General features: G+C 46.0%; 1 protein-coding gene across 2 annotated transcripts in view; it reads right to left on the reverse strand.

Moving 5' to 3' along the window:
* The window catches only part of LOC142315539 (BTB/POZ domain-containing protein 2-like), a 148,540-nt gene that overhangs the window by 56,644 nt on the left and 66,033 nt on the right, over window positions 1-25,863 (reverse strand). For both annotated transcript variants that reach the window (XM_075352555.1, XM_075352556.1), the window contains 2 exons: window positions 18,484-18,640; window positions 18,232-18,337 (listed from right to left, as the gene is read on the reverse strand). In XM_075352555.1, the coding sequence (XP_075208670.1) occupies window positions 18,232-18,337; window positions 18,484-18,640 (263 nt within the window). The remainder of the gene's footprint in view (window positions 1-18,231; window positions 18,338-18,483; window positions 18,641-25,863) is intronic.

Below are 25,863 nucleotides of genomic sequence, written 5' to 3' on the forward strand. Positions count from 1 at the left end.
CTCCCTGCTCTGGGCACATTTAGCTGCAGCACACATCGGGTAATTAACCCGATGTGTGCTGTAACTAGGAGAGCAGGGAGCCAGCGCTCAGTGTGCGCTGCTCCCTGCTCTCTGCACGTGTAGCTCCGTGCGCTGGTAACCAAGGTAAATATCGGGTTGGTTTTGTTTTTATGTAGTTTTTTTGTATTCAGTACAAATGGGGCGTGGCCCTCCCTCTTGGTGAGCTGGACATTTCATTCTGTGAATCCCCCTGACTGCGTGTGTCCTTTTGGGACCCGGTCGCTCTCAGCCCTTAGCCACATTGAGGCCTATTTTAGGCCCATGGTAAGGTTTTAATATTAGAGAGTGTAGGTACTATCCCAACTGGGTACACCTTGGCGTTGGTGGGATAGCTTTATGCTTTTTTTGATCAAAAACAGTGTTTACTAAGTACCCTATGTTTATACGCACTATGCTTTTATTTAGTTACAGCAGGGTATGTTTTCACAATTTTTCCCTTGGTTTCTCTCCTAGCAACTTACCAGCGATCCCTATCGTTGTTGGGATAGCTGGTAAGTTGCTTAGTGTGACTGGACCTCTAGAAGGTACAGCTTACTGTGGTTCAGTCTGTTTTCATAAGAAGCACCTAATCTCTAAAACAGGTTTAGTAGTTTTCTTTTGTTATCTCTTCTATTGGTATATGAGCATTGTTTTGTTTATTTAAGGATTAACTATATAAAATGTAATACAGTGGAACCTTGCTTAACGAGTAACCCACTTAACGAGAATTTCGCTTAACAAGCAAAGCTTTCTGTAAATTTGTAACCCAGTTTACGAGAATCCTCACCGCACACACTTCTGGATCCGTACATCCACCGCGCTCTGACCCGCTCTTGCAGCCCAAACAAACACACACAAGCACGCACACACACATACAGTATTATGCTCACCTTACCTTCCGTTCCACCGCCGGCCTCATGGTTCTTGTAGTCCGCCGGCTCATTGCGACGTCCTCGCGGCGAACTACAAGACCCAGGAGGCCGGCGATGGAGCGGAAGGTAAGGTGAGCATAATATGTGTACCTTTAGTTCCATCGTCGGTCTCCTGGGTCCTGTAGTTCGCCGCTCCACTCCAGGCTGTGCATCGGCAACCATAGCAACGAAGCAAGAACTTCCTCTGTCACCGCTACTCAAAGGCAGCGCGCTGGCCAATCAGAGGCAAGCGGCTCCTGCCTTTAACGTCAGCGCTCTTGCAGCGGAAGTCCCCCCTCGTCGTTATGGTAACCCGTTACACAGCCCGTACCTGAGAACAGCAAGTCCCAGGAATGGAAGGTAAGGTGAGCATAATATGTGCATGAGTTTGTGCATGTGTGGAATGACACAATAGGGCACCTGAATGGGACATTAACAAGTTGGTCCCGTTTTTAATTTGTATTAGCGTCTAAAACGCTAATACAAATCATCCTCCATACCTGCTCCCTGCGCGAGGGCACTTCCGGGGTCACAAGCTGCAATCAGCTCCTTGGCCTGGCGCGCTCACTGATGACGTCACGGGTAGCGCGATGAGTCACCTCACCACTGCCGGCGTCTCTGCAGACTGAGTGCCGCTGAGGAGCTGAGGAGAGAGGTCACCGGAGGCGGGAGGTAGGCGCAGTAGAGCCGAAGATAGCGGCGGCAGCCGGCGGGGTGTAATGTGCATGGGACAGGGGCAGCAGCCATAGGGGGCGCTCTATGGGAAAAAGAGGTGCATGGGGTATAATCTGTGTGGGGCAGGGGCAGCAGCCATAGGGTGCGCTCTATATAGGAAAGGGGGTGCATGGAGGGGGATCTCTATGGGGCAGGGGGCAGCAGCCATAGGGGGCGCTCTGTATAGAAAAGGGGGTGCATGGAGGGGGGGATCTCTAGGGGGCAGGGCAGCAGCCATAGGGGGCGCTCTATATAGGAAAGGGAGTGCATGGAGGGGGATCTCTATGGGGCAGGGCAGCAGCCATAGGGGGCGCTCTTAGGAAAGGGGGTGCATGAAGGGGGATCTCTATGGGGCAGCAGCCATTGGGGGCGCGCTGTATAGGAAAGGGAGTGCATGGAGGGGGATCTATATGGGGCAGGGGTCAGCAGCCATAGGGTGCGCTCTATATAGGAAAGGGGGTGCATGGAGGGGGATCTCTATGGGGCAGGGGGCAGCAGCCATAGGGGGCGCTCTGTATAGAAAAGGGGGTGCATGGAGGGGGATCTCTAGGGGGCAGGGCAGCAGCCATAGGGGGCGCTCTATATAGGAAAGGGAGTGCATGGAGGGGGATCTCTATGGGGCAGGGCAGCAGCCATAGGGGGCGCTCTATATAGGAAAGGGAGTGCATGGAGGGGGATCTCTATGGGGCAGGGCAGCAGCCATAGGGGGCGCTCTTAGGAAAGGGGGTGTATGAAGGGGGATCTCTATGGGGCAGCAGCCATAGGGGGCGCGCTGTATAGGAAAGGGAGTGCATGGAGGGGGATCTATATGGGGCAGGGGTCAGCAGCCTTAGGGGGCACGCTGTATAGGAAAGGGGGTGAATGGAGGGGGATCTCTATGGGGCAGGGGCAGCAGCCATAGGGGGCGCTCTATATAGAAAAAGGGGTCCATGGAGGGGGATCTCTACGAGACTGGGGCAGCAGCCATAGGGGGCGCTCTATATAGGAAAGGGGGTGCATGGAGGGGGATCTCTATGGAACAGGGTCAGCAGCCATAGGGGGCGCGCTGTATAGGAAAGGGGGTGCATGGAGGGGGATCTCTATGGGGCAGGGGGCAGTAGCAGAGGGAGCGCTCTGTATGATAAAGGGGGTGCATGTAGTTGGCTCTGTGTGGGCTCACAGCACGGGATGTGATCTGTATGGGGCAGGGGGCAGCCTGCAGGGTGGAATCACTGTGGAAAAGGGGGCAGCATGGGTGGGCTCAGTATGGAAAAGGGGGCAGCGTGGGGTAGGCTCAGTATGGAAAAGGGGGCAGCGTGGGGTGGGCTCAGTATGGAGAAAGGGCAACATGGCTCAGTATGTAGAAGTCTAATGTGTGGGAGACAGTTCGAATAGGGGGCAGCATGTGGTGCAGACAGTTTGGCGATCATAATTCATAAGTGAGGAGCGTGTAGTGGGTGTAACTCATGAGGGGAGACGGTGTGGTATTATAAAGGGGGCAGTGTGGAAGCCATGTGCCATAATATAGACAGTGTGTGGGGGGGGGGGGGATCATTTTTTTGTGCAGGGATTAAAGTGAGGGACAGTTATTTATTTTGGGAGCTTATTTAGGGAACAGCATGGTTGATTATTTTTATAATGACATGTTATTATTAAGGGCACTGTGTCGTGATGTGCTGCAGAAGAGCAGAGAAGATGGAGGTCTGCAGAGACTAGCTGTGGATGTGAAGTCATCATGGCACCAGGACCTGTGAGGTACCGAGGTTTGAGGCTGGATAAATGCAGGTGATGGCTAAACACATTGGCTAAATGCAGGTTTTAAGTGATCGCTGATCTATATCCAGCAGATCGTCAGTGGTTTAATAGCTGCTGAGCCTGTGACCGCACTTTCATGTGCACAGTAAGATCTTTACGATGATCGTCCTGTGCACATAGAATAGCATTGCTCTTGGCAGCATGTGTTCACAGGACAATGTGCGCCAAAAAAGATATTTAAAGGCTTCTGCCACCCCCCCAAATGCCAATTAAACTGTACAAACATTTTTTAGGGAACACAGCCCATATAAAAATCATGCCAGGTAGAAACAGTGTAACCTAAAGGCCCCGTCACACTAAGCAACATCGCTAGCAACATCGCTGGTAACGAACAACTTTTGTGAAGTTGCTAGCGATGTTGCTGTGTGTGACATCCAGCAACAACCTGGCCCCTGCTGTGAGGTCGTTGGTTGTTGCTGAATGTCCTGGGCCATTTTTTAGTTGTTGCTGTCCCGCTGTGAAGCACAGATCGCTGTGTGTGACAGCGAGACAGCAACAACTAATGTGCAGGCAGCAGGAGCCGGCTTCTGCGGAGGCTGGTAACCACGGTAAACATCGGGTAACCAAGAAGCCCTGTCCTTGGTTACCCGATATTTACCTTCGATACCAGCCTCCGCCGCTCTCACTGTCAGTGCCGGCTCCTGCTTTGTGCACATGTAGCTGCAGCACACATCGGGTAATTAACCCGATGTGTGCTGTAACTAGGAGAGCAGGGAGCCAGCACTCAGTGTGCGCTGCTCCCTGCTCTCTGCACGTGTAGCTCCGTGCGGTGGTAACCAAGGTAAATATTGGGTTGGTTACCCGATATTTACCTTAGTTACCAAGCGCAGCATCTTCCACGCGGCGCTGGGGGCTGGTCACTGGTTGCTGGTGAGCTCACCAGCAACTCGTGTAGCCACGCTCCAGCGATCCCTGCCAGGTCAGGTTGCTGGTGGGATCGCTGGAGCGTCGCTAGTGTGACATCTCACCAGCAACCTCCTAGCAACTTACCAGCGATCCCTATCGTTGTTGGGATCGCTGGTAAGTTGCTTAGTGTGACGGTACCTTAACAAAAAAATCTTCTAATTAATTTATTTATTTTGCAGTGAGGGGGCATTGTGCACTTTTGGAGTGGCCTATGCCATAAACAAAAGTGAATCTTTTATCAAATGTTAAGTTGAGCTGTATACACCTGGTGTGATTTCTGTATGGGTTGTTTACACCTGGTATGATTTCTGTATGGGCTGTATACACCTGGTATGATTTCTGTATGGGCTGTATACACCTGGTATGATTTCTGTATAAGCTGTATACACCTGGTATGATTTCTGTATGGGCTGTATACACCTGGTATGATTTCTGTATAAGCTGTATACACCTGGTATGATTTCTGTATGGGTTGTATACACCTGGTATGATTTCTGTATGGGCTGTATACACCTGGTATGATTTCTGTATGGGTTGTATACACCTGGTATGATTTCTGTATGGGTTGTATACACCTGGTATGATTTCTGTATGGGCTGTATACACCTGGTATGATTTCTGTGTGAGCTGTATACACCTGGTATGATTTCTGTATGGCCTGTATATCAGGGCTGTGGAGTCGGTAAGCCAAACCTTCGACTCCGACTCCTCAAATTCTCTTGCACCGACTCCGACTCCGGCTCCGACTCCGGCTCCGACTCCGGCTCCTACATATATTGCTTATAGTTAGGTGAAAAATTTATTGTAGTACATGAATATGTGTATGTGAACATCAGACATTTAATAATTTTTATGATACAATAATCAAGATATTTGGATAGAACATAAAATATATTTATTGGAATACAACTTTAGAACACAAAAAACTGTAATAAATTGTAAATATGTAATACACTATGTAATATACAGTAGATTACATATATATCTTGTGTGTGTATATACACTGTGTGTGTATATATATATATATATATATATATATATATATATATATATATATATATATATATATATATATTACATATTTACAATTTATTAGTTTTTTGTGTTCTAAAGTTGTATTCCAATAAATATTTTATGTTCTATCCAAATATCTTGATTATTGTATCATAAAAACAATTAAATGTCTGATGTTCACATTGTACTACAATAAATGTTTCACTTAAATATAAGCATTATACTAAATGTTATTATTTAGTAAAATATTCAGCATATTCTGCATTGCACTCCTGTCCCCAATTTATTATATATTTTAGGAGTCGGAGTCGGTGCATTTTATACCGACTCCGACTCCGACTCCACCAAAATGAGCTCCGACTCCGACTCCGACTCCACGACTCCGACTCCGACTCCACAGCCCTGCTGTATATACCTGGTGGGATTTCCGTATAGGCTGTGTACACCTGGTGTGATTTCTGTATGAGCTATATACACGGTATGATTTCTGTATGAGCTGTACAGACCTGGTGTCATCTCTGTATGGGCTGTATATAGCCGGTATGATTTCTGTATAGGCTGTATACATCTGGTATGATTTCTGTATTCAGCTGTATACACCTGGTGTGATTTCTGTATGGGCTGTATACACCTGGTATGATTTCTGTATGGGCAGTATACACCTGGTGTGATTTCTGTATGGGCAGTATACACCTGGTATGATTTCTGTATGGGCTGTATACACCCGGTATGATTTCTGTATAGGCTGTATACATCTGGTATGATTTCTGTATTCAGCTGTATACACCTGGTGTGATTTCTGTATGGGCTGTATACACCTGGTGTGATTTCTGTATGGGCTGTATACACCTGGTGTGATTCTGTATGGGCTGTATACACCTGGTATGATTTCTGTATGGGCTGTATACACCTGGTATGATATTCTATGGGCAACGTTCCCTATTATGAATATTTGTGCCGGGTGATCGGCATTTTGTGGGTGACAGATATTTTGCTCCTGCATCAGGTGATTGACAGTTTGTTGAGGTAGACCGATAATCCGCAGCAGTGTAAACACACCTTAAAGAGCGACTTAATGTTTCAGAAATTATTTTATATGTTTTAGGCTACTTTCACACATCAGTTTTCTGCATTTAGGCACAATCCTTTTTTTTCCTGATCCAACGGATCCGGCAAAAAATGTAAAAACCGTATCCACCGGATCCGTTTTTTAACGGATCAGTTATGCCGGATGCGTAAAAAAATGGATCCGTTGGATCCGTTTTGCATCAGTTTTTGCATCAGTTTTTGCATCCGTTTTGACCTTTTTTTTTGCTGGATCCGTTTTTTCAAAACATTGGAGCATGCTCAGTTTACAAAACGGATCCGGCTTCCATTGTAAAACACGCCGTATCGCACCGGATCCGGTGCGATGCGTTTTTTATTTGCCGGACAAAAAAACTTTACAAGATACGTTGCCTCCAGCCGCCGCTTTAATTAATTTTGCCGCATCCGGAAAAAAGCGGATGCAACGCAAAGCCATCAGGCACAATCCGGTAACAATGCAAATCTATGGGGATAAAACGGATGCGGTACCGGATCAGTTTTACCCGTTTTTTTCCGGATTGTGCCTGATGGAAAAAAACATGATGTGTGAAAGTAGCCTTAGGGTAATTAATTTTGAACAGATCTGAGGGGAACCCGGTCCCAAGTCCCCCACAATTGCTCCAAAGACCTATTAGGAAAGTGCAGGAGAGCAGACAGAGCAGCGCGGATTCAGTAGGAGTTCTGTCTCCTGAGCCGTGCACTTCACCTATGGGGGTCTCAGGACACATTACTGCACCAGTCTAAGAATTAATGGACCTTTTTGATGACCCTTCTTTTGAGAATCCTAGAGCATGGTGCATGCTGGGATACTCGAAAGAAGCGTTATCATGGGGCGGAGGCTGCAGTCACTGCCACAGCCTCTGCCCCTCCCTGAAATGAAGCGTCATCAAGGGACAGAATAGGAAATTATGAATGCAAGTATATTAAAAAAAAAAATTATATTTTGGCACTAAATAGATAGGGATTTAGAATGAAAATTACTTTGCCTTCGGACCAAACCTTTAAGTTACTCTTTAAATGTTTACTAGTGCAGCTACTAGCAACTAATCAGTACTGTGGTACCTAGTTTGATGATAGTTGGTAACAACAATTTCAATCATCTCCTTACCATTGTTAAGGTATACAAGTTTATATGATAGGGGCTAACCTGACATTGAAAGTGATCGCTGTATAACGGTGATGTGTCACATATTGACGGTTGTTCTCAGGCTGTATTTCTGTACTGACAATTGTTCTGGTGATGCAGTCATGTACTGACAGTTGTTCTGCGGCTGTATTTCTGTACTGACGATTGTTCTGGTGATGTAGGCATGTACTGACTGTGGTTCTGGTGATGTATTTATGTACTGATGGTTGTTCTTGTGCAGTTATGTACGAACGTAGTAGCGCAGCATGTAGTGTTTTTTGAGCGTCGGAATCCTTTTTTTTTTCTACTGCGCATGCTCAGCTCTTGTGTTTAATAACTGAAATCAATGTTTCTTTCTCTCTCTCGGCGGCCGAACGATCAGCTGATTGCCTGGCGGCTGGATTTTGAGATCGATCAGCTGGCTTTTGAGAACGATCATCTGATCGCTCGGCTACTGTGAACAATCAGGTGATCGCCCAGCGGCTGGCCGCCTGGTGATCAGCTGATCGTTCACAATAGCCAGCCGCTGGTAAAACAGTAAAAAACATCAGTCACATCAGTTGTGCCACTATCTGCAACGCATCCGTTGCATAAGTCACACAACTGATTGTGACGGATGCAAAACAACGCAAGTGTGAAAGCAGCCTTACCAGTAGGGGGCGTTACAACTTAAAGTGCCTAGGGCAGCATGAATGCCAAATACGGCCCTGATTATACTAGAATATATTCCATGAGCTAGAATCGGAGATGTATTTATCATACGCTCACTGTGAGTTCCCCAATAACTGGCCTAGTAGTGGAAACAGCCACAGCCTTATCTACCACTCGTCAGTCAATTGTGTAATTGTCATGAGGAAAATAATCAAAATGCCCAAATTAAATTTCTTTGGGCCACCACAACATTGCAATAAAAGGCGATCAAAACATAATATCTATCCCAAAATAGTATCAGTAAAAACATTAGCTCAGGGTGCAAAAAATAAGCTATGACACAGCCACACATCCTGAAAAATAAAAATGTTACAGTTTACAGATTGCAACAAAAGCCAAATGTTCTTACAAATCTTAAAAAGAAAATTCACCACTTAAAAAAAAAACTAAGTTCAGTATCTGCATACTTGTAGTGACCTGAAGAATCATATTGCTCAGTCAGTTTAACCATATAGTGAACATGGTGTAAAAAGTAAAAAAAAAATAAAAATATTTTTTTTTTTAAATTTCAATGCACTTTGTGACAGAAGCTGTGATGTCAGAGAACTCACTGACATCACCACTTTCACACCTTGGGCTCAGTCAGTGTGTCCCTGACCCCACAGTGCTCGGGCACATTTTCTAATGTGACCACTCACTATGACCTTGGATCAAGTAGAGCCGGGATCGTTGTGTAACCTTGTGTGGATTACGTCAGACCTGTAGGGGTGAATTGTGGGGGGTGGGCTAAGAAGTTGGGTGTTCTTGTTTGTTCTTTAATAAAGGATTTTTCTCTCTATTGTGTGCCTATTTTTACTTACACGATTAGTAACGAGGGGGTGGGTCTCACAGACCCCCCCCCTCTTACTAATCTTGGGCTTGAGGACTGCTGTGATTTTTTTACAAATCACAGCTTTCATTAACCCCTTAGATTATCCAGTTTGCCACCTGACCAGGGTAAATTGGAATGAGCGGGGTATAGCACCAGGATTGGTGCATCTAATGGATGTGCCAATTCTATATTGGCTACGGGCTATCATTTTTAGACTGGGGAGGGTCCAATAACCATGGGCCTCCCCCGCCTGGGAATACCAGCCCCCAGCTGTCTGCTTTATCTTGGCTGGGTATCAAAATTTGGGGAGGAAGGGGCGGAAAAATTGCACTCAGTTTTTTGTTTTTTATTTAAATTATTTATTTAAATAATAATAAATAAAAAAAAATTAAAAAAAAAAGCTGCATGGGGTCCATCCATCATATTTTGATACACACCCAGGATAACGCACACAGCTGAGGTGTATGAGATTTTTTTCCAATTATATATTTTTACACTCCACCAGTTCCTGACCAAGAAGGCTACTGTGAGGGCACCAATCATAGATTATAGCACAGAGGGTGAGGTGGGGGAGAAGAACTGCAACCAATCACAGACACTGTTTACAGAGGGTGGGCTGGTGAAGCAGTGAATATACATAAAGGTTAATGATCGGACTCGGAAGCAGTGTGATAACTGCAGGAAACTCGTTACGTATAATTCTTTTGCTTTACTGACCGCATACAATGTTTTTGTTTTCACTGCACCTGCTAATTACAGTAATGCTAGTAGCAAAGATGGCTATGGCATTACTGTGATTGGCAAGCAATTCCCACGTTTAGTGGCTGAAAATCAGGCGCCAAACATGCGGGGAGGAGACTAAACTCACGAGGCAAATACCAAAATACTCAACAAGTAACGAATATCCTGAATACCTTAAAATATTTGTGCGAGTAAGGAATAGTGCCAAGTATATTCACTCATCACTAATACAGACATTTTGTTGCAAGTTCTCCATAGAATTTTATAAGCTCTAAACTGTCATCTTTTATATCTCAGTAACAGAAAAGTCTGTGTTCCCTGAAGATTGATTTCAGGCGTGAATTCTCAATTTAGAGAGTGAAAAATCAGTTGAGGAGAAAAACAGATTTCACTGCTAAGATTTAAAACCATGGTACTTCTCGTCATGAATGATTTGTGAAAGCTAAAAACAAACTGATTGTTACTATTTAATTATATCCCAGGTGTATTTGGGTGCAATACTGAATCTAAGTGTTATTAGAGTAGCTAAAAGCAAAACACATTAACACCAGGATATTAACCTCTTCCCGACACATGACGTACTGGGTACGTGATGGATCGTGTAAGGTTAATCTCCGCAGGCAATCCGCGCACATGTCAGCTGATATCAACAGGTATGAGTGGAATCGCGTTCCACCCATAAAACTGTGCCACTTTTTTGGGACCCCTTAGATAAAAGTAAACCTTTGCATGTTTGGTGTCTACAAACTTGTACCAACCTGGGACATCACACCCACACATCAGTTTTATCATATAGTGAACACAGTGAATAAAATATCCCAAAAACTATAGTGCGATAACACTTTTTTTTTGCAGTTTTCCAGTACACTATATGGTAAAACTCATGATTTCATTTAAAAGTACAGCTCATCCCGCAAAAAAACAGCCCTTATATGGCAAGATTGACAAAAAATAAAAAAACATTACGGCTCTGGGAAGAAAGAGAAAAAAACAAAAAAACGGAAAATCGCCCAGGGGTGAAGGGGTTAAGATGGCAAGCAACTACTGTGTTTCATAGTGTATGGATATGGATTTTAACTGGAATTTAATAGATTTGAGACTTAAATCTTGGATGGAGATGGAGATTGCTTTTTCTTTTCTGTGACAATGAAAATATTTATTAATACGTCCCTTTCTGTGAACAACGATACCTCAGGAGAGGTCTCATCAGCACTCCTAAGGAAAGCTAAGTTAGACTTGAAGCAAGAAGAATCTGGGTTTTTTTGCCGCACTGTCACCAGGAAGACCATGTTGATTATTCTCTTTATTTTATGCACAGGTCAGGTCAACGCGTTTCAGGGACACAGTCTCCATCAGGACTACAGAGAAAAAGATCAAATGATTGATTTTTTTCTCTGGTGTCCTGATGAAGGAAACTGCGATCTCTTAAACACGTTGACCTAACCTGTGCATAAAATAAAGAGAATAATCAACATCGTCTTCCTGGTGACTGCGCGGCAAAACCCCCCGATTCTTCTTGCTTCAAGTCTATATTGGATATCTATGGGGCTGCAGCTATTCGCCTTCTACAATGTGGTTACAGTAGTTGTGACTTTCACAACCCCATCAGGTGAGTGTATACACTTGCACTCGCCTTTTTAGTTTATCGGATAAGACCCTATTTGCGCTATTTTCTCTACAATTTTTCTCTGCCTTGAAGCAAAGCTAATTGGGGGCAACTTTTTGAGTGAATTAGTAAGTATCTCAGAAAAGCCTGGGGCCTCTATTCTATTAAAAAAAAAAAATATTACTTTGTAAAAGAATAAAACATAATTGGAGATACTCACTTCCCTACCAATCCCCAATGTCCTAGTTGTCAAACATGTTAATATTTCACTTTCTTCACTTTCAACAATCATTTTAAGCATGATTCAGGTCTTCCTCCATATTTTTTATACATCAAAATAATATGATTCTTAAGAGAGGACAATTTAACCCCTTCACGACCGCGGGCAGTAAAATTACGTCCTATGTTAACGTGACTTAACGACCAGGGACGTAATTTTACTGCCTAAAGTTCATTTGATTGCCGTGGCCATAGCAACGGCTTTCAAATGATGTCCCCTGCTGTTTCTTACAGCAGGGGACCTTTGCTTCACCCCAGGGGGGGTGGCATCGCCACCCCCCATCGACGATCGATGTGATTGGCTGTTCAAATCTGAACCGCCAACCACATCTTTCGCACTGATTTCGGTAAAAATAATGCCGGAAATAGTGCGATACTGTGAGATCCGGCTATGAGATGCCGTAGCAGGTACAGCAGATCATAGGTGGATCTCAAACATGCCGCCCCCAGCCCCTGCAGCACTGATTGGAGCGATCGTGCTATGACGCGCAATCGCTCCAATCAGTGTGCAGTGGGGCGGTTTGATTTGCTGGTGGCCGCCCTCCCCAGGCCTGTGCTGGCCTGCTAGCCCTCCCCCAACATGTCTGCAGCGTGCAGCACTGGCTGGTACTAGTAGTATCACGCCACCGCTGCTGCTGCCGCTGCTGTCACGTCACGGAGCAGGAGCGGTGAGTATTGTGCTAACCTTGCAGCCCCTGCGCGCTCCTGTGATTGCTCCTGCGCGCTCCCGTAATGGCCCCTGCCCATGCCCCCCTGCGATCTGCCCCCCGACATCCCGATCTGCCCCCCCGACATCCCGATCTGCCCCCCCGACATCCCGATCTGCCCCCCGCCATCCCGATCTGCCTCCCGACATCCCGATCTGCCTCCCGACATCCCGATCTGCCGGCCTCCCCTGTGATCTCTATTCTGCAGCTCCTCCGGTATCTCTCTCCTCCTCTGCTCTCCCCCTCCCCCTCTGCTGTCCCCCCCGACGTCCCCTTACCTGTCTTCACCGGCCGATCACATCTGCCTCCATCGCTGGGTCCTTCTTCCTGGGTCTTCTGCTGAGCTGTCCAACTTCCTGCCTGCTGCTCCTGTAAAGCTGTTCCTCCTGCTAATCCTCTGGGTACTGTGAGTATAACTTTTTTTTTTTTTTATTTATTTTTTTTCCTCTATCCCCTGTCCATTTTTACACCTCATGCGTCCGTGCGTCCCGCCGAGCGCTGATCAGGGATGCAGATAACGTATCTGCATCCGTGGTCAGTTTTCGGCGGGACTTTTTTTCCCGTATCCCCGACGCTTTTTGTATCGCATCAGTCCGTGCGTCCCGCCGAGCGCTGATCAGGGATGCACATAACGGATCGGCATCCCTGCTCAATTTTTGGCGTGACAAAAAGCATCGGGGATACGGAAAAAAAAGTCACGCCAAAAATTGAGCAGGGATGCCGATCCGTCATATGCATCCCTGATCAGCACTCGGCGGGACGCACGGACTGATGCGATACAAAAAGCGTCGGGGATACGGAAAAAAAAGTATCGCATCTGTCTGTGCGTCCCGCTGAGCGCGGATCAGCATCCCTGCTCAATTTTTGGCGTGACTTTTTTTTTCCGTATCCCCAGCGCTTTTTGTATCTCATCTGACCGTGCCTCCTGCAGCGGCCGATCAGTGCACTGCGTCTGTGCGTTTGAAAAGTCAAATGGCGTTCCTTGTCTTCTGAGCCCCGCCACGTGCCCAAACAATTGATTTCCACCACAAATGAGGTATCTGCGTACTCGGGAAAAATTGCACAATACGTTTTATGGTGCATTTTTTCCTGATACCGTTGTAAATAGAAAAAAAAAAAGCTACCTTGTTGCTGCAAAAATTTAAAAAAAAAAAATTTAAAAAAAATAAATAATTTTCACGGTTCAACGTTATCAACTTTCAGTGGAGCCCCTGGGGGTACAAGGGGCTCACTAAACATCTAGATCAATTCCTTGAGGGGTCTAGTTCCAAAATGGGGTAATTTGTGGGGGAGCTCAACTGTTTAGGCACCATAGGGGGGGGGTCTAAAAATGTGACATGGCGTCCGCTAATGATTCCAACCAATTTTGCTGTCAAATGGTGCCCTTCTCTTCTGAGCCCCGCCATGCGCCCAAACAATTACTTTACACAACATGTGAGGTATCTGCGTACTCAGGAGAAATTGCACAATACGTTTTATGGTGCAATTTTTCCTGATACCCTTGTGAAAAAAAAAGCTACCTGGTTCAAGTAACAGTTCTGTGGTAAAACAAAAGAAAATTGTATTCATGGCTCAACATTATCAACTTCTGTGGAGCCCCTTGGGGCTCACTAAACATCTAGATAAACTCCTTGAAGGGTCTAGTTTCCAAAATGGGGTCACTTGTGGGGGAGCTCCACTGTTTAGGCACCTCAGGGGGTCTCCAAACGTGACATGGTATCCGCTAATGATTCAAACAAATTTTGCTGTCAAATGGTGCTCCTTCTCTTCTGAGCCCCGCCATGCGCCCAAACAATTACTTTCCACCACATATGAGGTATCGTCGTACTCAGGAAAAAAATGCACTATAAATTTCATGGTGTATTTTTCCTGATACCCTTGTGGAAAAAAAAGCTACTTAGTTGAAGCAACAGTTTTGTGGTAAAAAAAAAATTCTTTTCACAGCTCAACTTTATAAACTTTTGTGAAGCCCCCAGGTGTTCAAAGTGCTCACCAAACATCTAGAAAAGTTATTTGAGGGCTCTAGTTTCCAAAATGGGGTCACTTGTGGGGGAACTCCATTGTTTAGGCACCTCAGGGGGTCTTCAAACCTGACATGGCGTCCGCTAATGAGTGCAGCTAATTTTGCGTTAAAAAATTCAAATGGCGCTCCTTCCCTTTCGAGCTCTGCCGTGTGCCCAAACATTTGATTTCCACCACATAAGAGGTATCTGCGTACTCAGGAGAAAATGGAAAATACATTTTATGTTGCATTTTTTCCCGATACCCTTGTGAAAAAAAAAAGCTACCTAGTTGAAGCAACAGTTTTGTGGTAAAATTTTTTTTTTTTCCTTTTCACGGCTCAACGTTATAAACTTCTGTGAAGCCCCCAGGTGTTCAAAGTGCTCACCAAACATCTAGAAAAATTATTTGAGGGCTCTAGTTTCCAAAATGGGGTCACTTGTGGGGGAGCTCCATTGTTTAGGCACCTCAGAGGGTCTTCAAACCCGACATGGCGTCCGCTAATGAGTGCAGCTAATTTTGCGTTCAAAAATTCAAATGGCGCTCCTTGCCTTTCGACCTCTGCCGTGCACCCAAACAATTGATTTTTACCCCATATGGGGTATCAGCGGACTCAGGAGAAAATGCACAGTAAATTGTAGGGTGCACTTTCTCTTTTCTCCCTAGTAAAAATGAAAATTTTATGGCTAAAGTAACATTTTTGTGTTAAAAAGTAAAATTTTAATTTTTTCCTTCCACATTGCTTTGGTTCCTGTGAAGCACCTAAAGGGTTAATAAACTTCTTGGATGTGGTTTTGAGCAGTGTGAGGGGTGCAGATTTTAGAATTATGGGACTTTTGGGTATTTTCTGTCACCTCGGCCTCTCAAAGTCACTTCAAATGTAATGTGGTCCCTAAAAAAAATTATTTTGTAAATTTTGTTGGAAAAATTTGAAATTGCTGATGAACCTTGACCCTTTCTAACTTCCTAACGAAAAAAAAATTTCTTTCGAAAAATTGCGCTGATGTAAAGTAGACAAGTGGAAAATGTTATTTAGTAACTATTTTGTGTGACATATCTCTCAGATTTATGGGCATAAATTTTCAAAGTTTGAAAATTGTGAAATTTTCAAAATTTTCGCACAATTTCCTAAATTTTCACAAATAAAACGCAAAAAGTATCGGCCTAAATTTACAACTGACATGAAGTACAATATGTCACGAAAAAACTATGTCAGAATCGCCAAGATCCGTTGAAGCGTTCCATAGTTATAACCTGTCAAAATGACACTGGTCAGAATTGCAAAAAATGGCCCAGTCATTAGGGTGTTTTAGTGGTCGGGGGTGAAGGGGTTAAAGGGTATGTGCATACAATTTTTTTGGGGTGTTGTGTGCTTCGCTTCCAGCCTAAAAAAGTGCTAAAAAGTATGAACGTGTACACTGCTATGTAAAAATGACTTGCTGTGCACATATTCAGTCTTTGTAAGCTTCTTTGAACTGCTGGAGGTTTGAAAAGCTGGTGAAGTGGCTAAAAGAAGTGACCCAACCATCCTTCAAACGGCTTCTGCTTGAAACAGGTCACTATTGTATACATCATGTAGAAAATAAAAAGGAAAAGAAAAAAAAAAAAAATCAAAAACCACGACAAAGTTGGCCCCTAAAAATTTAACGAGCGCCATTTTTCTGAAGCGTGGTCTTATTGCAAAACTGAGCTGGCATCTAAAAAGTGGTGTATCCACAAACCCTTAGTCAGTAAAATCTGACACCCAAACTTTAGTACCATATTTTCCGGCGTATAAGACGACTAGACGTATAAGATGACACCTACCGTTTCCAGTTAAAATATAGAGTTTGGGATACATCATATATACTGGAGTATAAGCCGACTCGAGTAATGTGCCCATTGTTTAGTAATGCCCCCTGCAGTAATGTCCCCATTGTTTAGTAATGTCCCCTGCTATAATATGCCCATTGTTTAATATTGTTCTCCTGCTGGTTCCCCTTTTGTCCCCTATTATGCTGTAGTTTACACACAATAAAAGATATTCTCACCTGTCCTTCGTTCCTGTGGTGCCTCCTTGAAGTCCGCAGGCACACAGACCCCTCCGTGGTAGCATCTGTGCACGGAGCCGCCGCTGCAGGATGTCGTCATGGATTAACTGCTGTTGAATGCTTTATGGCGCCACAGAGCATTCAGCTGCATTAAAGAGCTGACAGCAGCGGTGGCCCTGTGTATTGGGCGCGATTATGGAGGAGTGCTTCTGTGGCGCCCCTGACCTAGTCAGGCACCACTGAGTACTGCACCCATGCTCGGTCATTACTTCCAGGTAATTCCAAAGGCTGAAATAGGGTGTGTATGCACAGACACATAGCAACCAGGTCTCAAACACTCTAGAGGGGACCCTTGGGCAGACCCAAGAGGGGGCGTTCCTCCACATCTCATCTAGGGGTGTAGGGGAGGGGCTGGAAGCTAAGGTGGCAGTGGCTGTCAGGAAAGTAGTAGTAGAAGAGAAAGTCTGAAGCGGAGAGCGCAGAGAGAAGGAGCGAGCAGGCGCGCGGACACGCTAGTCAGACCCTGCCCGTGAAGTAGCAGTTAGCAGGGGAGAACGGTCACCAGTAGTTGGACAGAAAGACGCTGAAGAAGTCAGCTGGTCGTGTACGGAGACTCCTGGTGACTAGGCACGGACGGGGAAACAGGTCCCTAGAGTAGAAGTCCATTTATTTGGTCTGCTAAACCTGCCGGTGGGGAGGACCACAAGTCCCACACCAACCAACTAAAGTCCGAGCATCAGCAGCAACGAGGGGCCCATAAGGAGGATCGAGCCTGGAGCCATCTTCCTTGGTCCACGATGCCAGCAAACGGGCCAAAAAGGAGAGAAAAGGCAGTGGCGACTTCCCTGGATGAATCCCACGGTACTTCAAGTCAGGGGTTATCCGAAACAAGAAGTGCTAGGAAGGCGAGTTAACGGTTATCCTTAGACCAGCCTGAAAGAGTTCCTGGTTCCACCTGGTTTATCTCAGCATCGCCCGGGTTACCTCACAAAAACCATCTGAAAGTGAGTAAACAAGTTGAAAGACTTTCTGGACTGCGACTGACTTATTCTGCGACTTGTTATACCCACCCGAGCCCCTGGGGCCAACCTCACTCACGGGAGGCAATACCATCCAACTGCAGACCCCATCAGCCCCAGACGGTTGTTAAACCTGCAGTGACGGTCACCCATAACCCTGACCGCAAACCGTGAGTGGCGTCACGACTCCCATGTAAATAAACCTGACATACCTGTTGCCAGCGGTAATCAAGTGGAGCCCCTGTGGCGTCCCCAGAAGGTGGAGTGACGTCCCTGAAGCGACCGCTACAGGTGGGCGACTCACTTCTTGTGGACCGCAGACACATAGACACCTCCATTATTGCTCCCAATACAGAGGGCCGCCGTTACGGTCTGCGCTTTACTGCAGTTGAATGCTTTGGGGCGCCATAGAGCATTCAACTGCAGTAAATCCATGACGACATCCTGCAGCGGCCGCTCCGTGCATCGGATGCTAACACGGAGGGGTCTGTGTGCCTGAGGACTACAAGAAACAGCTGGAGGCACTGCAGGAACGGAGGACAGGTGAGAACATCTTTTATTGTGTGTAGAGCCATGACAGCCCCGTGCACCGCTGTATAAGACGACCCTCCACTTTTGAAAACATTTTTAGGGGTTAAAAAGTCATCTTATACGGCAAAAAATACAATATCTATGGTAAATATTTTTCTGACACTTTCAAACAAATAAAAATGTGCTTAATTTATTAACACAATACCTAGATCAATATCTGTGAAGCCTTCAGCGTTCAGAGCATCTGAAGTATTTTTGTCTATGTTTTCCAAGCAGAGGCTTGCTAGCTGAGGTTCATCAAATAGACGAGCCTGAAAACAAAAGAAAACAGGCTACGTTAAAAACTCCAAAAAAAAAAAAAGACAAACAACAAGTTGCGTCCTAGAGCTGCCAGAATAGAACACACCCATGACAAATTACAAGCATTTATGTACATAAACCACCATTTGGTAAATACCTGAGTAAGTAACATGAAAGCGTTGTCAGCACGCAGGTTCTTCTTGAGAAACTCCACACAGTGTGCCTCCAACGCCGGCACTGCGTATTTCTTGGCTGTGTACAGAGTAGTCATGACGGTCTCTGGCCCAATCTGAACTTCGTCAGAGTACAGGAACCTTAAACAACATTGTTTTTCCAAATTAGTTTTAAAGTATAAAAGATAAATAAATATAAAAAGAATAGTATTACGATCCAAGCAAACAATGTGCGAATGCAAGATGTCCGAGCATGGTACGTCCTAGTCACCTTGTAATAGACAGTGTAAATAACCTACAGGAACCACAAAATACTTTGTAAGGGATTTAGAGTTGGAGAATGTTAAGCCCCATACTGTACTTCGCTGCATGCATTGCGTTACTTTGACCAATATCAATGCAAAGGTAAAAACAGAACATCTTTGAACGTGCACTATTTCAGTTAGTAAAATGGCTTCCATTCATGAAGAATCAAAAAGATGACAGACCTACCCAAATGACCCAGATACATGGCATTTTGTTAAAGGTTTCATGCCTTTAAAGCGGAGGTCCACAACTTTTCTGACCTGGAGATCCATATTCAGTTCTGAGACAGGGTTATGAGCCACATTCAGCTCCTGACCCCCTTCACAGTATTAACATTCTAAAGGCCCCGTCACACTAAGCAACATCGCTAGCAACATCGCTGGTAACGAACAACTTTTGTGACGTTGCTAGCGATGTTGCTGTGTGTGACATCCAGCAACAACCTGGCCCCTGCTGTGAGGTCGTTGGTTGTTGCTGAATGTCCTGGGCCATTTTTTAGTTGTTGCTGTCCTGCTGTGAAGCACAGATCGCTGTGTGTGACAGCGAGACAGCAACAACTAAATGTGCAGTGAGCAGGGAGCCAGCTTCTGCTGAGGCTGGTAACTAATGTAAACATCGGGTAACCAAGAAGCCCTGTCCTTGGTTACCCGATATTTACCTTTGATACCAGACTCCTCCGCTCTCACTGCCTGTGCTGCCGGCTCCTGCTCTGTGCACATGTAGCTGCAGCACACATCAGGTAATTAACCCGATGTGTGCTGTAACTAGGAGAGCAAGGAGCCAGCACTAAGCAGTGTGCGCTGCTCCCTGCTCTGTGCACATTTAGCTGCAGCACACATCGGGTTAATTAACCTGATGTGTGCTGTAACTAGGAGACTGGGGGCTGGTCACTGGTTGCTGGTGAGCTCACCAGCAACTCGTGTAGCGACGCTCCAGCGATCCCTGCCAGGTCAGGTTGCTGGTGGGATCGCTGGAGCGTCGCAGTGTGACAGCTCACCAGCAACCTCCTAGCAACTTACCAGCGATCCCTATCGTTGTTGGGATCGCTGGTAAGTTGCTTAGTGTGACTGGACCTTAAGCCCCCAGTACTAGAGCTGGGAGAGCACTAAAATAATAGGCCCCCGAGTCGAGCAGGTTAGTCGCTCTGAAAGTGCTCTACTTGTGTAAGGAGTATAATGGAAGTCACTAATTGGGCAGCTTTCTGTCCAAATATAGCCAGCCATAAAGAGATTTTTTTATTTGGGGGGAGGGGGTTCTTTTCATTCACTACATCCGGAAACATTGTTGCAACCCCGGTGAGGGTCATTCAGAGACTTAATATTGGTGTCCCTAGGGTGCCTGCAGACACCATGCAGAGAAGTAAACCTGTGCCTTGTGGTCGTTGATTCACAGATGAAACATCCGAGCACCCGCGATACTCGGCAGAGCTTTGCGAGTACCTGAGCATCCCAATGCTTGATCGCGTAACGAGCAGTGGCAAGCATGCTCGCTCATCACTAGTCGTTACCTGTAAAATGATAGCCAAAAGGGTTTCCAAAGAAATCACACCAAGACAGTATACCAAGATCCATGGGTTTCCATAATATCATTCAGTATTCAAGCACTCCTATTAGGCTGGGGCCACACGGGGCACTAGTGCGATGCTCGCATGAGACTCGGCTCGCGCTGGCAGCACAGCAGGAGCCGAGTGTCATACGAGTGTGCCTACATCTGAGGTCCGACCCTTCGAGCAGACCTCAGCTGCGGGGGGGCGGGCTGGCTCTCAGGAGGGGAGGGAGGAATTTATCTCCCTCTCTCCTCCGTAGTCGGCTATTGCCAGTCTCGCACTACCACTGTACCGCGAGTGCAGTGCGATTTTTCTCTCGCCCCATTCACTTGAATGGGTGCGAGAGAAAGAGTCTCGGCTTCCAATCGCAGCATGCTGCGATTGTTTTCTCAGTGCGATTAGGGCTGAGAAAATAATCGCTCATGTGTGCTGACACACAGGCTAGAATTGATCCGAGGGGAATGCGATGTTTTATCGCACTCCACTCGCACCGATTTTCTCGCCGTGTGGCTTAGGCCCTAATGTCACATCCAGCTTCAAGCGCCTCCTCTGACAGGTAGTAGCATCTCGTCTCCTGCCTACCATACTTAAATCATCTCTAAACCCTCAAGGCCAGTGTATAGGCATCCACATCTGCTCTTCTGGGCAAGGACACTCACATAATTCACCATCTTGAGATCTGCCCTTCATGGCTGTTTGCTAGACCTGGTGCTAATGCAACCAGCTGACAGACACACATGTGGCTCCCGAGCCACAGGTTGGGGACCCCTGGTTTAAAGGGAGTCAGTCAGCAGGATTTTATCTAAATTATATGTGCATACAGATCTTTCAAAGACAAGTCCAGCAATACCTTTACATGGCCAGTCAGGCCCTCCATTACCGAGAAGTCAGTCTTTGAACTATATGCAAATCAGACTGTAGATCTGAAGCCTGTGTCACTCCAGCTCTATTCCCCACCTAGCGCCACCTCCTCCTGATCGACAGCCTTTGTGCTGTGTGACTACAGGCACATAAGCTGTAAGTCAAGCACAAGCAGACATTATTGGGCGGAAGAGAGTGGACTGGCCATGTAAAGGACTTGTGTTTGAAAGAGCTACGTGCAGATATAAATCATTTGGAGGATGAAATCCTGCTGACAGATTCCCGTTATTGACAAATTGCTGATTATTATTCCCTTTGTAAAACGGAACATAAACAGAACCTTAACTAATAATATACACACATAATAAATATCAGATTAACAGGTTCCATCCTGACACCTTCACATTTCCAAACTGTTTGAGAACCTCCTAGCATACACAACAGGATGTGGTTAAAGGGAACCTGTCACCACTTTTTGGGCCTATAAGCTGCGGCCACCACCACCGGGCTCTTATATACAGCATTCTAACATGCTGTATATAAGAGCCCAGGCCGGGGGTATAACATAAAAAACACTTTATAATACTTACCTAACGGTCGCGCGGTGGGCCTTATGGGCGTCTCCGTTGTCAGATGCCGGCGCCTCCTCTTTTAGCCATCTTCGTCCTTTTTCTGAAGCCTGAGTGCATGACGCGGCTACGTCATACACACTCGCTGGTCCTGCTCAGGACCTGAATGCCGGCGAGTGAGTATGACGTCGCACCCGTCATACACTTCGGCTAGAGAAGAAAAAGAACAAAGATGGCCAAAAGAGACGGCACCGGACAACGGAGATGCCCATAGGACCACAGCGTGACCGTTAGGTATCATAAAGTGTTTTTTATGTTATACCCTCGGCCTGGGCTCTTATATACAGCATGTTAGAATACTGTATATAAGAGCCCGATGGTGGTGGCCGCAGCTTATAGGCCGAAAAAGTGGTGACAGGATCCCTTTAAGGTGTGGCGAACCATGAGAATCTCTGGCATATTCAGGGTAAAAAAAAAAAAAAAAAAAAGTTTCAGAAGCAGAATAATCATGGGTTAAATCGACTGTTCAGTCCAGTCTCAATCTGCATCATATTGGTATTTTACAGACCTGTGGAAAGGTTCACAATTTTTAGACACTTGGTTTTTGTCTTAAGAAGAGGCTTTTTTGTTTGTTTTTCTACAAATGTCTAGGCTAAGTTGCAATAATATTACAAACTGATATCCCAGACCATATATAAGGTAATTTTTTTTTGTTATGATTGTAGGCCAACACCAGAGCATTGTCAAGTGATTGGAACCACATCATATTACGCGGTATTGTAATTATTATACAAGTAAAAGGCACACCCACTCTCAGACTCTCTTATATGCGTCACATGGGCCTGAGCAGTGTCGGGCTGGCTACCGGAGGATCCTCCAGTAATACCAGTCCTGGCTGCGGTTACCTGGATTGAACTCCGGAGTGCAGCCTGGACTGAACTCGGGGTTTGCAGGACTGAACTGCAAGCGTGCGACTGATTCCCCGGCGATAGAGGTTCAGTTCATGGCAGCTGCGGACAAGCCGGGCTGAACTCCGAAGCTGTCACCTGAGCTCCGGAGTTCAGCCCGTCCTGTCCGTAGCTGTGACATGAACTGAACCGCAATCGCCATGGAATCAGTCGGCGCTCGCGGTTCAGTCCTGCAAACCCAGAGTTCAGTCCAGGCTGCACTCCGGAGCACAGGTGAGAGCTCCAGAGTTCAACCCAGGTAACCGTAGCCAGGCCTGGTATTACTGGAGAATCCTCTGGTAGCCAGTCCGATTCTGGGTCTGAGTATTTTTTGTCTCAGCTGGAGAATAATCAGAAACCTTAACGGCTTTCTTTTAGCTCAAAAGTGACTTTACTTAAATAGGGGTTTATTTTGGCATCCCTCAAACTATAAAACAACAGATGACTTGAGAGGGAAGGAGAGACCAGAAATTCTGTGAGTAAGCCTCTTTCATGCTGATCGTGGTCATCTCCTTGCAAGGTGAATTATATTTTTGATCTGGGTGAGGAACATGGAATCCCGAAAAACTTGAGGCTTATCGCTGTTGATTGGTTATATTTGTGTTTCGCATCAAGGTATATAGCACAGTACTTAAGAATCTCCTAAAGGGACTACTTCAACAGAATTTAACTAGCTAAAAGGTAGTCATGGGCTAACAAAACTGTAAAAGATTTGAGTGGGCGATCTGAGGAAAAGTTAAGACCCACAGGAAGAAAGTGTTGTGGACACAGAGAAAATTAGGGATGATAGGTGGTAGAGGGCATAAGGTGGGGCTAATGAGAGGGAAGATGCCGAAAACTCAATGTTCAAGCTGGCAAAAACTCAATAGCTAATGGACTACTTAACTCCCACAAGAAGCCAAATGGCTTTCATAAGGCCATGATGCACATCTACCAGACGTATGACTGGGTCAAATATGAATGGAAATAAAGACAATCTGTCATCATAATTTTGCAGAAACAGTGAAAAATGGGAATCAAGTCTTGCCCTTTCCACTGCGCTTCAAAATGGTATCCTCAGGACAGTAATGAAATGTGTGCATGGAACAGTATGCCAAAATACTGGCAGATCAGTGCCCTACAGACTTTGCAGAGGGCTAAGGCTATGTGCACACGTTGCTTTTTTTTCAGCGCGGAAAAAAACACACCCTCTGGCAGAGGGGAGAATTGTAAACAACGCTTTTTGAGAAAAACGCATGCGTTTTACATGCGTTTTTCATGCGTTTTTTTAGGTGCGTTTTTTAAGACTTGTCAGTGTTAATAAAGTTGGTTGAACACAGACCTTTGGGGAAAAAAAACCTGTGATGTCATTTCCTTCTCCACATTCTGTTTGGATAAATGGGAGGGCTTGGAATGGAAGGAGCACCATTTGAATTTTGGAAAAGTTGAAATAAACTTCGCGCACCATGTCACAGTAGCAGGGCCCCTTGGGTACCTATACGTCAGAAAACCCCCACAAGTGACCCCATTTTGGAATCTGCACCCCTCAAGGATTTTATTCAGGAGTATATTAAGCATTTTGAATCTACAGCTACTTCCCCCAAAATGTTGCTGTAGCAACAATATTCTCACTTTTAGGCCCGTTTCACACGTCAGTGAAAAACACCGACGTTTTTCACTGGCGTGTAAAACACGCACATGTCCCTCCGTGTGCCGTGATTCACGGCACACGTGGGTTGTCTAAGTGCAATCCGGGCTCCGTTCTCAGTGGCCCGTGATTGCACTCAGTAATCAACTCACCTGTGCCCGGTTCCGCTCTCCATGGTGCTGATCGCTCCCGCGGTGAAGCATCCGGCCGGCGCTGACCCCCGCAGCAGCTGCTTCCGGGTCGGCTGTGTCGTGCATCGTGAATATGCGCGACAGTAATGAGCCGGCTCAGAAGCAGCAGGGAGGACGGGCTGCAGAGGACATCGCTGGACGCCGGGTGAGTTAAAATGATTTTTATTTTAAAAGCACGTTTTTTTCTGGCACGTGTTTCACGGACCACACCACTGCGTGGTCCGTGGAACATCAGTGATGCCAGAAAAAAATGGACATGTCTCCGTGCAGCAATTACGCACACGCGGGTACGCTGCACGGAGACACGTGCAGTGAAAAATCACCGACGTGTGAGCAGACCCATTCATTATAATGTGTCTGCGTATGTCAGTGATTCTGGTACGTTTAAAAAAAAAGCACAAACGTACCAGAATCACTGACGTGTGAAAGGGGCCTAAGGCTATGTGGCCATGATCCAGCGACACGGCGTCTAGTACACAGTGTCAGCCTTCCTGCAGCTGCCCATGCCCACGATTTGGGTTCAGGCTGCTGTGGAGCTCTAAGCTACCTGCAGAGAACACTCTCGTCTCTGCAGCATAAATTGACATGCTGAGGCTTGGGAAGCCACGCCACCGGTCAGTTTATGCTGCGGAGAAAAGAAGCACAGTGGGCATGGGATCTCCAAAAATCCTTCCACTGTGTTTCTACTGCACAACGCAGCGTTATGGACGCAGGGAAAACACTCAGCGCCCATAACGCTGCAAACCCTGATTGTGGGCACACAGCCTAAAAAGCGTCAATGGATGAATGGATGTCAAATATATATAACGTCCCACCCCCGTCTGCATATTCTAAGCTAGCACCTTTAGTACCTTTCATGTGGCACTAAAGGGTGCCTAGCTTAGTATTTATCAAAAAAAAAAAAACAATGAAAAAAATGGCGTGGGGTCCCCCCTATTTTTGATAGCCAGTCAGGGTAAAGCAGACAGCTGTAGCCTGCAAACCACAGCTGGCAGCTTCATCTTGGCTGGTGATCAATTTGGAGGGCTCCCCAGGCTTTTTTATTTATAAATAAAGAATTAAAAAAAAAATAACGTGGGGTCCCCCCAAATTAGATCACCAGCCAAGGTGAAGCTGACAGCTGGGGTCTGGTATTCTCAGGGTGGGAAGAGCCATGGTTATTGGACTCTTCCCAGCCTAAAAATAGCAGGCCGCAGCCGCCCCAGAAGTGGCGCATCCATTAGATGCGCCAATCCTGGCGCTTCGCCCCAACTCATCCCGCGTCCTGGTGCGTTGGCAAACGGGGTAATAAATGGGGTTGATACCAGATGTGTAATG

Source organism: Anomaloglossus baeobatrachus, chromosome 1 (genome assembly GCF_048569485.1).
Source record: "Anomaloglossus baeobatrachus isolate aAnoBae1 chromosome 1, aAnoBae1.hap1, whole genome shotgun sequence".
Taxonomy (NCBI): Eukaryota; Metazoa; Chordata; class Amphibia; order Anura; family Aromobatidae; genus Anomaloglossus; species Anomaloglossus baeobatrachus.